The sequence below is a fragment of the Hypanus sabinus genome, chromosome 5, assembly GCF_030144855.1.
Source record: "Hypanus sabinus isolate sHypSab1 chromosome 5, sHypSab1.hap1, whole genome shotgun sequence".
NCBI classification, from domain to species: domain Eukaryota; kingdom Metazoa; phylum Chordata; class Chondrichthyes; order Myliobatiformes; family Dasyatidae; genus Hypanus; species Hypanus sabinus.
This window is the reverse complement of record NC_082710.1, coordinates 108,413,344-108,426,738: the sequence shown is the minus strand read 5'-3', so window position 1 is coordinate 108,426,738 and position 13,395 is coordinate 108,413,344. Positions and strand designations below refer to the sequence as shown.

At 38.4% G+C, this 13,395-nt stretch overlaps 1 protein-coding gene across 1 annotated transcript in view; it reads right to left on the bottom strand.

The window, feature by feature from the left end:
- The window catches only part of clasp1a (cytoplasmic linker associated protein 1a), a 341,123-nt gene that overhangs the window by 63,852 nt on the left and 263,876 nt on the right, over positions 1-13,395 (bottom strand). The window contains exons 25-29 of the mRNA XM_059970314.1: positions 8,902-8,965; positions 8,202-8,204; positions 5,977-6,140; positions 3,040-3,118; positions 29-172 (exon numbers count right to left, since the gene is read on the bottom strand). Coding sequence (XP_059826297.1) covers positions 29-172; positions 3,040-3,118; positions 5,977-6,140; positions 8,202-8,204; positions 8,902-8,965 — 454 coding nt within the window. The remainder of the gene's footprint in view (positions 1-28; positions 173-3,039; positions 3,119-5,976; positions 6,141-8,201; positions 8,205-8,901; positions 8,966-13,395) is intronic.

The window sequence follows — 13,395 nt, the reverse complement described above, 5'->3', positions numbered from 1 at the left end:
TGATTCTAACCTTGGAATAAATTCCTACCTTTCTCACATCAGAGCTCTTTGGTTCAGTTGTCCAGGTTATGATACGGGACACAGCAAGGCGAGTCTCACTGGAATTAACAAAATCTGCTGGGTCCATCTGCCTGGCCAGCCTCTCAATGTACTTCAAAATAGCAACTTTCACCTGCAAATAAACATACTTTAGTGGAATGAAAATGGAGCAATGCAATACTGATGACATGGATAATTGAAACCAAAGATGACTTTATTTTTAAATCCAGACTTCACCAATGAATGAGAGTCAACTGACATAAAACATATTCTGTGTAAAAATTTCTTCCTTTTGAGGGTAGTTAACCTCTGAAATTCCCTGCTCTCACAGTGTGCCAGATGTTGAAGGGTGTGAGGGAAGAAAAATGAGTGCAATTATTATTACGAAGGACTCCAGCATGATGCCAGACGACTGGAAAATTGCTGATGTCACTCCACTCTAAGAAAGGAGGAAGGCAGCAAAAAAGGAAATTATAGACAGGTTAGCCTAACCTCAGTGGTTGGGAAGACATTGGAGTCAATTATTAAAGGAGAAGCTATGTAGTACTTGGTGAACCAGGACAAGATCAGCATGGTTTCCTTCAGGGAAAGTCTTGCCTGACAAACCTGTTTGAATTCTTTGAGATTACAAGTAGGAGAGATAAAAGGACGTTGCATACTTAGACTTTCAGAAGGTCTTTGACAAAATGCCACACATGAGGCTGCTTATCAAGTTAAGAGCCCATGGTATTACAGAAAAGTCACTGGCATGGTTGGAGCATTGACTGATGGGTAAGAGGGATTTAAAGGATTCTTTTCTGGTTGGCTACCTGTGACTAGTGGTGTTCTGTAGGGATCAGTGTGTGACCTCGTCTTTTTATGCTGTATATCAATTATTTAGATGATGAAATAGATGACTTTGTTACCAAGTTTGTAGACGATATGAAGGTTGGTGGAGGGACAGGTAGTGTTGAGGAAACAGGTAAGCTGCAGTACTTAGACAGATTAGGAGAATGGGCAAGACAGTGGCAAATGAAATACAAAGTTGGAAAATACATTGTCATGAACTTTGGCAGTAAAAAATAAATGTGCAGCCCATTTTGAAAATGGGGAGAAAATCCAAAAATCTGAGATGCGAAAGGACTTGGGGAGTCCTTGTGCAAAACACCCTAAAGGTTAACTTACAGGCAGAGTCAGTGGTTAGCCTTGCAAATGCAATGTTAGCCTTCATTTCAAAGATGTGCTGGTATTGCAGAGGTTGTGGAGGAGGTTGATAAGGATGATAGCTCTGGGTCTGTACTTGCTGGAATTTAGAAGGATGAGGGGGGATCTCAGTGAATTCTTTTGACTGCTGAAAGGCCTAGACAGAGTAGATGTGGACAGGATGTTTCTCATGATGAGTGAGTCCAGCACAAGAGCACACAGCCTCAGGATAGAGGGGCGTCCATTTAAAACAGTTGTGGAGAAATTTCTTTAGCCAGAAGGTGGTGAATTTGTGTACTGTATTACTACAGGCAGCTGTGGAGGCCAGGCCATTAAGTGTATTCCAGGCTGAGCTTGATTGGACCCAGCGTCAAAGGTTATGGGGAGAAAGCTGGGGAGTGGGTCAGGGGAGGGGGGTGGGAGCAGTAGTCATGACTGAATGGCAGAGCAGACTTGATGGGCCAAATGGCCTTATTCTACTCCTGTGCTTTGTGTCAAGATGAGATCATTTGTGATATTTTAAGCAAATTCAAATAAAATACTTGAAGGACTGATGATTTGAGGATTATGGGTATCTGGTACAGGAGTCTAGGCTAACATAGATCAGCCCAAAATTGAAAGGAAAGACAGGCATAAAGTAGCCTACCCATTTTGTCATCTTGTCTATTCTGTGTTAATTTACAAATATAATATTAACCTTTCCAAATTGCTTCAGCTACTTGTCCAAACTCTCACAGATAAGGAATCTAAAGCAGAAGTAATTTTAGTTCAAGTTAATAATAAGTTGGTAAGGATACACCAACTAAATTAGTTCACCATCTCCAATAATTCTGTAAAAGGAAGGCAAATAAGGCGATCAAAGTAAGATAGATAAACAACTCATATCATGACAAATGAAAAAACTAATTTGCTTTTTTTTTCCTTTTCAATTGAAACGTTCAGTCTTTAAGATCTACCTATACCAATTCTTAAGTACCAATAATATAAATTTGTTCAGAATAAATAATATTACAGGACCATGATGTTGTGCTTTCCAAATTAAGCTACCCCCTAATTACTGCAAATGGTCCACATCCCTTCCAATTTGTGTGCGCATCTAAAACCATCTTAAACTTGCCCCACACATCTCCTTTGAACTACTCTCCACGCACTTTAAATATATCCCTTTCAGTATAAGACACTTCTACACAGGGAAAAGGTACCAACTATGCCCCTCAATTGTACAAATTTATATCAGGTCTCCCCTCAATTTCCGTCACTCCAAGGCTAGACTGTGCAACCTCTCCTTATAGGACATGTCCTCTAATTTAACCAGCATCCTGGTAAACCTCATCTGCACCCTCTCCTAAGCCTCTACATCTTTCCTACAATGGAGTATCTAGAATAGAATGCAATACTTCATATGAGGCCTTATGAAGCTGCAACGTCAATATTATAATTCCATCTTCACAGGTCTCCAGTCAGAATAAGACATAACGACCTCTACCCTCTTGGTCAAACACATTCCAGACACTGCGGATCTCATAGATCTTAATTTCCTTGCTGGAGAAATTAGGAAAACATGTCACCTTTTCCGCAAGAGAAAGTATCAATTATGTTTTCATATATGCAACATCAATTGAACATCAGGTGAAAATTCTGAAACAATTCAAAAGAGAGGATGTCATATTTGTTTGAACTACTATAGAATCAATACCAGAATAGTTCAAGGCCATGGTAAAAGGTCAAAGCTTAAAGTATTAATTTAGAAATATTCTCCCAAAAAAGTCTAGCATAGAATTGAAACTAGATATTTTGAACTGTTATTTATGTACCAACCTTGAGATTAGGCGTTTGTGTTTGATCCACAATAAATCGCATTAGAATATTGAATTGCTGATCAAATGGGAAAGACTCTCTGTAGTAAAATAAAACAAAAGTATTAGTGTATTTTTCTGATTAGATTGCGTTGATTACTGTTATAGGCTTTACTATTGTTAATTATTAACGTTCAAGAGTTTACCACTAGATATTGATTTGTTTTAAACACCTTAGCATGCCTTTTGGACTTGCATCAACATACTTTTTGTACTCCAAATTATTAAAATCCGATACAGATCTTCACCTCTGTTCATTTCTTCCAACTTTGGCACAATTCTTTTCCTGACTTTTCCACCTATTACATAACATTTTCCAGTTGTAATACAAGATCAATATCTGGAAATGTTAATTCTTTCTCTTTCCCAATGAGTGTTGGCCAGCTAGACACTTCCCAGCATTTTCTATTATTTCAGACTTGCAGTATCCTCAGTATTTTGTTATATTTTATCTGATTTGATTTGCCAATACAGCAAATAACTAGGAAAGCTGACAATGTTCTTGCTCAGAGGATTGCATATAAAAGTAGAAAGAATAGGCTCAGTTATATAGGATACTGGTGAGATCTGATGTTGAGTAATGTGTACAGTGTTTATGTCCATAGCTAAAGAAGGATGTTAATATATTGGAAGCAGTTCAAATGAGGTTTATTAGAATGGACAAGATATCTTATGAGGAAAAGGTTAAACAGGTTGTGTTGCATCTGGATGGTTGAAGGCAAGGCAATGGATTTTGTCTACATGGACTTTAGTGAGGCATTTGACAAGGTCCTGCATGGGAGGCTGGTCAAGAAGGTTCAGTCGCTCGGCATTCACGATGAGACAGTAAACTGGATTAGACATTGGCATTGTGGGAGAAGCCAGAGAGTGGAAGTAGACGGCTGCCTCTCTGACTGATGTGGTGTGCTACAGAAATCAGTGGCGAGTTCTTTGTTGTTTGTCATCTATATCAATGATCTGGATGATAATGTGATTAACTGGATCAGCAAATTGGCAGATGACACTAAGATTGGGGGAAAAGTGGTCAGTGAGGAACGCAGTCATGGTTTGCAGAGAGATCTGAATCAGCTGGGAAAATGGATTGAAAAATGGCAGATGGAATGTAATATAGACAAGTGTGAGGCTTTGCACTTCCGCAGGACCAACCAGGGTAAAACAAAGGGATCTGGGAATACAGGTCCATTATTCATTGCAAGTGGCTTCACAGGTACATAGGGTCATAAGTTTTGGAACAAGGGCCTCCATAAATCAATGTACTGAGTACAGGAGATGGGATGCTATGTTAAAGTTGTACAAGATGTTGGTGAGACTCAATTTGGAGTACTGTGTGCAGTTTTGGTCACCTACCTACAGGAAACATGTAAACAAGATTGAAAGAGTACAAAGAAAATGTTACAAGGTCTGGAGGACATGAGCTAAAGGAAAGATTGGATAGGTTAGAGCCGTATTCTTTAGAACATAGAAGACTGAGAGGAGATTTGTCAGAGGTATACGTAATTATTAGGTAAGGAAAATGCAAGTAGGCTTGTTCCACTGAAGTTGGGTGGGACTATGACCAGAGGTCATGGCTTAAGGGTGAAAGGTGAGAAGGCTAAGGGGAACATGAAAGGAAACATCTTTACTTGACTCTTGATTCATGAAGGTCATGAGTGTGTGGAATGAACTGCTAGCAGAAGTGATGCACAGCAGCTCGACGTCTAAGAGAAATTTGGATACATACGTGGATGGTAGGGTTTTGGAGGACTGTGGTCCTGGTGCAGATTGATGGGGGCAGGCAATCTAAATGGTTTCAGCATGGACAAGATAGGCCAAATGGCCTGCTTCTGTGATGTACTTTTCTGTTACACGCTGCTGAAGTTCAGTAGAAAGATGGGAACTTGACTGAAACCGAAAGGTTCTTGACAGTGGTGAGAGGAGAATGGAACCAAAAATAAATTGCTGATTGAAAACAGATGAGGTAATTTTATTTTCCTCAGAGTTGCAAACTTCCTTTAAAAAGGGCAGTGGAAGCAGAATATTAAGACAGGTTGACGGATACTTCAGGAAGGGGGGGTGAAAGTTTAGTGTGTATAGACAAGAGTATGCTTTTGATATTCTAATCAGTATTGCTGTTATTATTAAAGAGCAGGCAGTCTTCAGAGCCAAGTAGCGGAGTCCTACTCCTAACCTGCATGTAATATGATAGTGTCCACAAGCTCCCTTAAGGAGGAATGTGACAGAGTTTACGTTTGTTTTCAGTCATGCTGAGGGATAAGCATTTACCAAATCATTGGGAATAACTTCCCTGCTACTCTGTAAAATTTTGCAGCAAGAATTAATAGGTAGTATTTGTGGAGAGAACTGGACAGACAACATCTTAGGCAAGACACTTCATCTGTAACCACACCCACAGGTTAAAATTAATAATTTTGCATTTTATCCAAACTGCCTAGTTCTGATGAAAGGTCATCAGCTTTCAGTGTTTCCCTATCCACAGATACAGAATTCTAGGATTCTTTATTTCAGATTTTGTGTATTTGGATTTACTGATAATTTTTATTTGACATTTCTTCTGCTGATATTTGCATCATGGATATTTGCATCAGGCCACATAACAAAGGCATGCTTTACAACAGATGGTTTTCAGGATGATGTTCCCCTCCGTCTTAAAGTTCAACAGGCCTTTAGCTGGAGCCATTGATGAGGTCTATACTGATGGGAAGAAGCTCCTACTTCTCTGCTTGAAGCATCAATACTTTGTTCCTTTAAAGTGAACTCCATTCAAAATCTCAATTAAATAACCAAGAGTCAGCAATCAAATTAGAGGAAGAAAACAGCAAATAAAAGAAAGGCATATTAAAAACAAAGTACATTTTCAAGATAGTATGGAAAAGAAATTAACGAAGTGAAACTGCCTGACCTGGTGACATCTAGTGCCTTCTGAACTTTGGCTTGCACAGAACCAAGCAAATCAGCCCCCATCTTCTTTAAAAGCTGAGTCAGCAGTACGAACAGCCAATCCTGTAGATCTTCTTTATGGATTATGATGAAATCTACTAGCGTCTCCAAGAACATGCTGAATACCTAAAATTAAATAAATATGGTTCATTGGTGGGCCATGACTGGAAATTATCCCTACAGATTCAAGAAAACAGTCTGATGCTACAATCAAAGGATCTGCAAAAACACAGGCCAGTTACATACCATTCTTTGTGTCATTAACGCCTAAATAATGAATGGAAACTGAGAAGTAATAACCTAAAAAGAAATCAACTGCACCTGCACTAGTAAGTGAACACAAACTCAAATTCCATCATTCAATGCTAACTGAGCTTGTTTAAGAGCCAATAAAATCTTGTTACCAGTTTAGTTTTTATTTTTAGTTTGATTTGCCTATCAAGTCCATACCGAGCCATATTGGTTAGTTCCATTTCACAGCTCTATCAAGCATGACCTGTTAATTATTTTTCTACAAATACCTATCGAAGTCAATGCTGAAAAGCACTATCTTTTCACCAGGCATACACATAAAGAGATCTAAATCAATCACTCCTGTATCTTTTGTCATTTGCTTTGTAGCTTTGATTTTTGAAACATTTGGTTTTAGAAAGAGCTATTTACCCAGAGATTGGCAGCACTTTTGTTAAATCTTCTTTGCCATCTACTTTCCTGTCCGAAGCCAATTTTATATCCTTGCTACCATTTACCATTGTATTTCATGGTCCTCAAATTAGATAACAAACTTCTTTGTAAAGGACCTTTGACAAATGCCTTTGAGAATAAAGATGTCAAATATTGCATCCCATTCGATCTTCCCCGTTAGCTCTTCAAAACATTCGGGTCAGTCAAATAGGTATTATATATTACAGATAAAATACAAAATGCCTCAAGCACCAAACTGCTTCTGTGGAAGAAGAAACAGAGTTAATGTTTCAATTCCCAAAAAAGTCTCCAACCTGAAAAGTTAGCTCCATTTTTCCTTCCATAGAAGCAGCCTTACATCCTTACTGTTTTTACCATTTTGGGCTTATTTCACACACACTGTTTTTTCGATCTTATTTGCCATTTACAAAAGTATGCCAAGTCTCTTCTATTTTTCCATTCTGAATCATTAATTCTAAAAACTTCCCAAAAGATTAAAACAGAATATGGTTACCTGGCATTTTTTTTATAACCCCTTTCTGAACATGACTGTTACACTTGCTATCTTCCAATTAGGTGGAACTTCACTTTTAATGAAGATTGACCAAAAGATTGCACGTCTATTTTAATATCTTTTATTTCCCTGAGCAACCTGTAATTCCTCCCATCTGGACCAGGTGTTTATTTTACACATAACTAACCTTTCTAGCACTTACTGATTTTCAACCCTGGTACTGAGATTTTAGGAACATCCATTTCCTGGGAAGTACCAACACAAAATGTTCATTAAATATTCAAATCACACCCTCTGCCTCAATGCAGAGATCACCTTCATGGCTGTTAATCAGCCTCATCTGTCCTTTAATAGCTGCTCAAAATTCATATGCCTGTGGTTTCCCTTTATATAAACTCCAATCTGTTAAATTTATGCCCTTTTTGCTCATTGTATTTTCCATTCTGAACTGCAGTTTAAAAAAAATTAACCAACCAAGGAGATGAGGCACTACATGGCCACAGTTCATACCTGAAGATTATACTACAAGAGGGATGGATCTTCTCATTTTAATCATGGTTTAATTGTTTATAGTTTTAAAAGCGAATGACATATTAATCTTCCCATTGCAACGAACATATAATAAAAAAATAAATTAAACTTTCTCCCCCTTGTGGAATTTCAGTTCCTTCATGGGAATACCAGCATATGTTCAAAATGTAAATCAGGGTTTACAATGCATAATGAATGATTTTTTAACAATATAATTAGATTGAAATTTAAGCTTAAAAACTGCAAACAGTTACAAAATATTAATAGATTTACGACAAACAAACTTTTAAAAGTAGATGGCAGCCTTCCTGGAAAAGGTCCAATTGGTTTAATGCAGGAAATAATCAGAGAAAGTCTTTCATAAGATTTGGAAGTAACTATCTTTGTGAATCTCAGTTTACTTTGAAAGGTTTCATTATATTTGTTAGCTTGTAGTGAACAGTAAAAACAACACTTACTCTCTGTTGTGAGTTCCAACAAAGGACAGGACATGCAAGAAAACAAACCATTGATTAATGCAGACTTCAAAGCCACTGTGCCCCGTTATGGTTACTGACATACAATCACTTCATCATAAAATAAAGTTTTATTAGGTAAAGCTAGGTAAAATGCAAACAACTTTTTAAACTTCAGGCCAAAATACAAACTAACACATTAAAACCTGGGCTTTACTTATTGCAGTTAAAATTTCTGAAATATTCTGGAAAAAAAACACTTGGATTTTCCATTAAACTCATGTAACCTGCACTAATATGTTTAATAAACACTAAGTACTGTACTTTTGGACTTGGGTATAAATAAAATGTAGAGGAAATTTAGGATAAACATAAAATCTGCTTTTAAAATTCTGTTCTTGCTTGTACCAGAATTACTTTACAAGACTTTCAACATTACAACTACAAAACTATTCAAACTGATTCTTTTCCAAAAATTAATTACCTAATAATCAAATCTAATTCTTCTACATATATGAAAGCCCATATTGCTAAAAGGAACTAACAACATTTCTGAAATCAATCCTTCATGATTTTAAATCTATGCACATAAGCCATGTAAAGAAAATTAGCTCTAATAGTGACATGCATTCACACAAAGCATAAAGCTGTTTACACAGACATGCAAAAGGTTAATTGCAAAAGCCATTTTTAAAGTGGTTACCTTGCTATGAGGATCTGCAAACATACGAGTGAAGATTTCACACAAACGCTTCAATTCAACACGGCTGCAAAGTAAATTAATATGTAGATTGGTGCTTCTTTCAGCGTTCTTTTTGTTAAGGAAGCTTGTCATTAAGAATTTTTATTTCAAAACAATGCTCAAAGATGTCAAAGTCAGAATCATTAGCATGGAAACAGGCCCTTTTGCCCACTATGTCTATACTGGCCTTCAAGTTCAATAGCAATCCCAACTTCCTACCAATCAGTCCTCAGTCTTAATAAGGCATTTCAGGTTCTTACATTCTGAAATGCTGTCAGAACTCCTGTCTCCACTATCCCCTTATGCAGTGTGCGCAGTGTGCGCTTGGTTACAACCAGGAGAGGAATTAAATTCTTCCCTTAATCACCTTTGTTCCCTAGATGGGGAACCTGTGACCTCTAGGTATACACAACTCTGCTCCTCAATGTTAAATTAACATTTCCTCCAACAGGTTCTCCCTCCATGGCATCAGTTTTCTTTGCTCCCAACTCATCCAGGCTCCTTTGACAGATGAAATATTTCATCCCAGACATCATATTGGTAATTGCCTTCTGAACATTCTCCAGCGCTATCACATCCTTCCTTTGTACTAGGAATGGAAGATGTGCCATAAACACTTTGCACTTATTTTCTCTGCCTTGGCTAATGAAGGCAAGAATCCAATAATGCGTTCCTACCCACCTTACCTACCAGTGCTGTCGCTTCATAAAATCTTGAACATTTATTCCAAGTGTTTATGTTCCTCTCTATTTCTGAGTCCTATCATTCTTTGCCTATATCCTAGCATTCTTATTCTTCCAACTTGCAATTATTGCAGAGGGATTTAACAATGGGGAGAAAAACAGCAATATTTTTTTAAAAACTGTCAGAGAATCATCGAAGTGTATGAAGACTCAAGCACATTGTATTTTCATCTAAAGGCAAATATTGTGTATACTTAAACAATAAAAATTGCCTCCTATGCTATTGACCACCTTAGTCAATTTGTACTGCAATATTCAGTGTCCTTTCTTGGAAAAACTATGTATAATTTATGTTTAAGTGTTCTTTTGTATATCTGGTGCTATGTGCCCATCATGCTGCTGTTGCAAGCAAGTTTTTCATTGCATCTGAGAACATATGTGCTTGTGCCTATGACAAGAAATTCACCTTTGACTTTATATTAGACTAATTGCTACAACCCTACCAGTTCACTATACCTAGAAATATTTAGGAAATGTTTTCAATGTTGACTAAAGATTTGTGTGCACATTAACTAGTCCAATTTTAACATATTCTGTTCCACATGACAAGATGATAGATGTAAACATTAGCTCCTAGATCTTGCACAGAACCATATAACCATATAACAATCACAGCACGGAAACAGGCCATCTTGGCCCTCCTAGTCCGTGCCGAACCCTTAATCTCACCTAGTCCCACCTACCCGCACTCAGCCCATAACCCTCCACTCCTTTCCTGTCCATATACCTATCCAATTTTACCTTAAATGACACAACTGAACTGGCCTCTACTACTTCTACAGGAAGCTCATTCCACACAGCTATCACTCTTTGAGTAAAGAAATACCCCCTCGTGTTTCCCTTAAACTTCTGCCCCCTAACTCTCAAATCATGTCCTCTAGTTTGTATCCCCCCTACTCTCAATGGAAACAGCCTGTTCACGTCAACTCTATCTATCCCTCTCAAAATTTTAAATACCTCGATCAAATCCCCCCTCAACCTTCTACGCTCCAATGAATAGAGACCTAACTTGTTCAACCTTTCTCTGTAACTTAATTGCTGAAACCCAGGTAACATCCTAGTAAATCATCTCTGCACTCTCTCTAATTTATTGATATCTTTCCTATAATTCGGTGACCAGAACTGCACACAATATTCCAAATTTGGCCTTACCAATGCCTTGTACAACTTTAGCATTACATCCCAACTTCTGTACTCAATGCTTTGATTTATAAAGGCCAGCGTTCCAAAAGCCCTCTTCACCACCCTATCTACATGAGACTCCACTTTCAGGGAACTATGCACAGTTATTCCTAGATCTCTCTGTTCCTCTGCATTCCTCAATGCCCTACCATTTACTCTGTATGTTCTATTTGGATTATTCCTGCCAAAATGTAGAACCTAACACTTCTCAGCATTAAACTCCATCTGCCAATGTTCAGCCCATTCTTCTAACCGGCATAAATCTCCCTGCAAGCTTTGAAAATCCACCTCATTATCCACAACACCTCCTACCTTAGTATCATCGGCATACTTACTAATCCAATTTACCACCCCATCATCCAGATCATTTATGTATATTACAAACAACATTGGGCCCAAAACAGATCCCTGAGGCACCCCGCTAGTCACCGGCCTCCATCCCGATAAACAATTATCCACCACTACTCTCTGGCATCTCCCATCTAGCCACTGTTGAATCCATTTTATTACTCCAGCATTAATACCTAACGACTGAACCTTCTTAACTAACCTTCCATGTGGAACTTTGTCAAAGGCTTTGCTGAAGTCCACATAGACTACATCCACTGCCTTACCCTCGTCAACATTCCTCGTAACTTCTTCAAAAAATTCAATAAGGTTTGTCAAACATGATCTTCCACGCACAAATCCATGCTGGCTACTTCTAATCAGATCCCGTCTATCCAGATAATTATAAATACTATCTCTAAGAATACTTTCCATTAATTTACCCACCACTGATGTCAAACTGACAGGTCTATAATTGCTAGGCTTCCTTCTAGAACCCTTTTTAAACAATGGAACCACATGAGCAATACGCCAATCCTCCGGCACAATCCCCGTTTCTAATGGCATATTAAAGATCTCCGTCAGAGCTCCTGCTATTTCTAAACAAACTTCCCTCAAGGTCCTGGGGAATATCCTGTCAGGACCCGGAGATTTATCCACTTTTAAATTTCTTAAAAGCGCCAGTACCTCCACCTCTTTAATTGTCATAGGTTCCATAACTTCCTTACTTGTTTCCCACACCTTAGACAATTCAATATCCTTCTCCTTAGTGAATACCGAAGAGAAGAAATCATTCAAAATCTCTCCCATCTCCTTCGGTTCCCCACATAGCTGACCACTCTGATTCTCTAAGGGGCCAATTTTATCCCTCACTATCCTCTTGCTTTTAATATAACTGTAGAAACCTTTCGGATTTACTTTCACCTTATTTGCCAAACCAACCTCGTATCTTCTTTTAGCTTTTCTAATCTCTTTCTTAAGATTCCTTTTACATTCTTTATATTCCTCGAGCAATTCCTTTACTCCATGCTGCCTATATCTATTGTAGACATCCCTCTTTTTCTGAACCAAATTTCTAATATCCCTTGAAAACCATGGTGCTCTCAAACCTTTAACCTTTCCTTTCACCCTAACAGGAACATAAAGATTCTGTACCCTCATAATTTCACCCTTAAATGACCTCCATTTCTCTATTACATCCTTCCCATAAAACAACTTGACCCAATCCACTCTCTCTAAATCCCTTCGCATCCCCTCAAAGTTAGCCTTTCTCCAACCAAAAATCTCAACTCTAGGTCCAGTCCTGTCCTTCTCCATAATTATATTGAAGCTAATGCTATTGTGATCACTGGACCCGAAGTGCTCCCCAACACATACATCTGTCAGCTGACCTATCGCATTCCCTAACAGGAGATCCAACACTGCCCCATCTCTAGTCGGTACTTCTATGTATTGTTGCAAAAAACTATCCTGCACACACTTCACAAACTCTAAACCATCCAGCCCTTTTACAGAATGAGCTTCCCAATCTACGTGTGGAAAGTTAAAATCTCCCACAATCACCACCTTGTGTTTACTACAAATATCTGCTATCTCTTTACACATTTGCTCTTCCAACTCATGCGCCCCATTAGGTGGCCTATAATACACTCCTATCAGTGTTACTGCACCTTTCCCATTCTTCAATTCCACCCAAATAGTCTCCCGAGAGGAGCTCTCTAATCTATCCTTCCAAAGCACCGCCATAAGATTTTCTCGGACAAGCAATGCAACACCTCCTCCTCTGGCCCCTCCTACTCTATCACACCTGAAGCAACTAAATCCAGGAATATTTAGTTGCCAATCACACCCTTCCTGTAACCATGTTTCACTAATAGCTACAACATCATAATTCCAGGTAGCAATCCACGCTTTAAGCTCATCCACCTTTCTTACAATGCTCCTAGCATTAAAATAGATACATTTAAGATACTCTCCATCTCCTCCTCTCTTTCCATCCCTAACAATGCATTCAAATTTATTATCCTTTTCTTTCTTCTCCCCTACATCTTCGGGCTGAGCGCATCCCTTCTCCATCACCTGCCTTTCCTCCCTCACACACTGTCTATTTACTTGCTCCACTGGTGAACTAACCTCCTCTCCCATAGTCTCCCCAAATAGTCTCCTGCCCCCCCATCTTACTAGTTTAAAGTCCGCCCTGTAG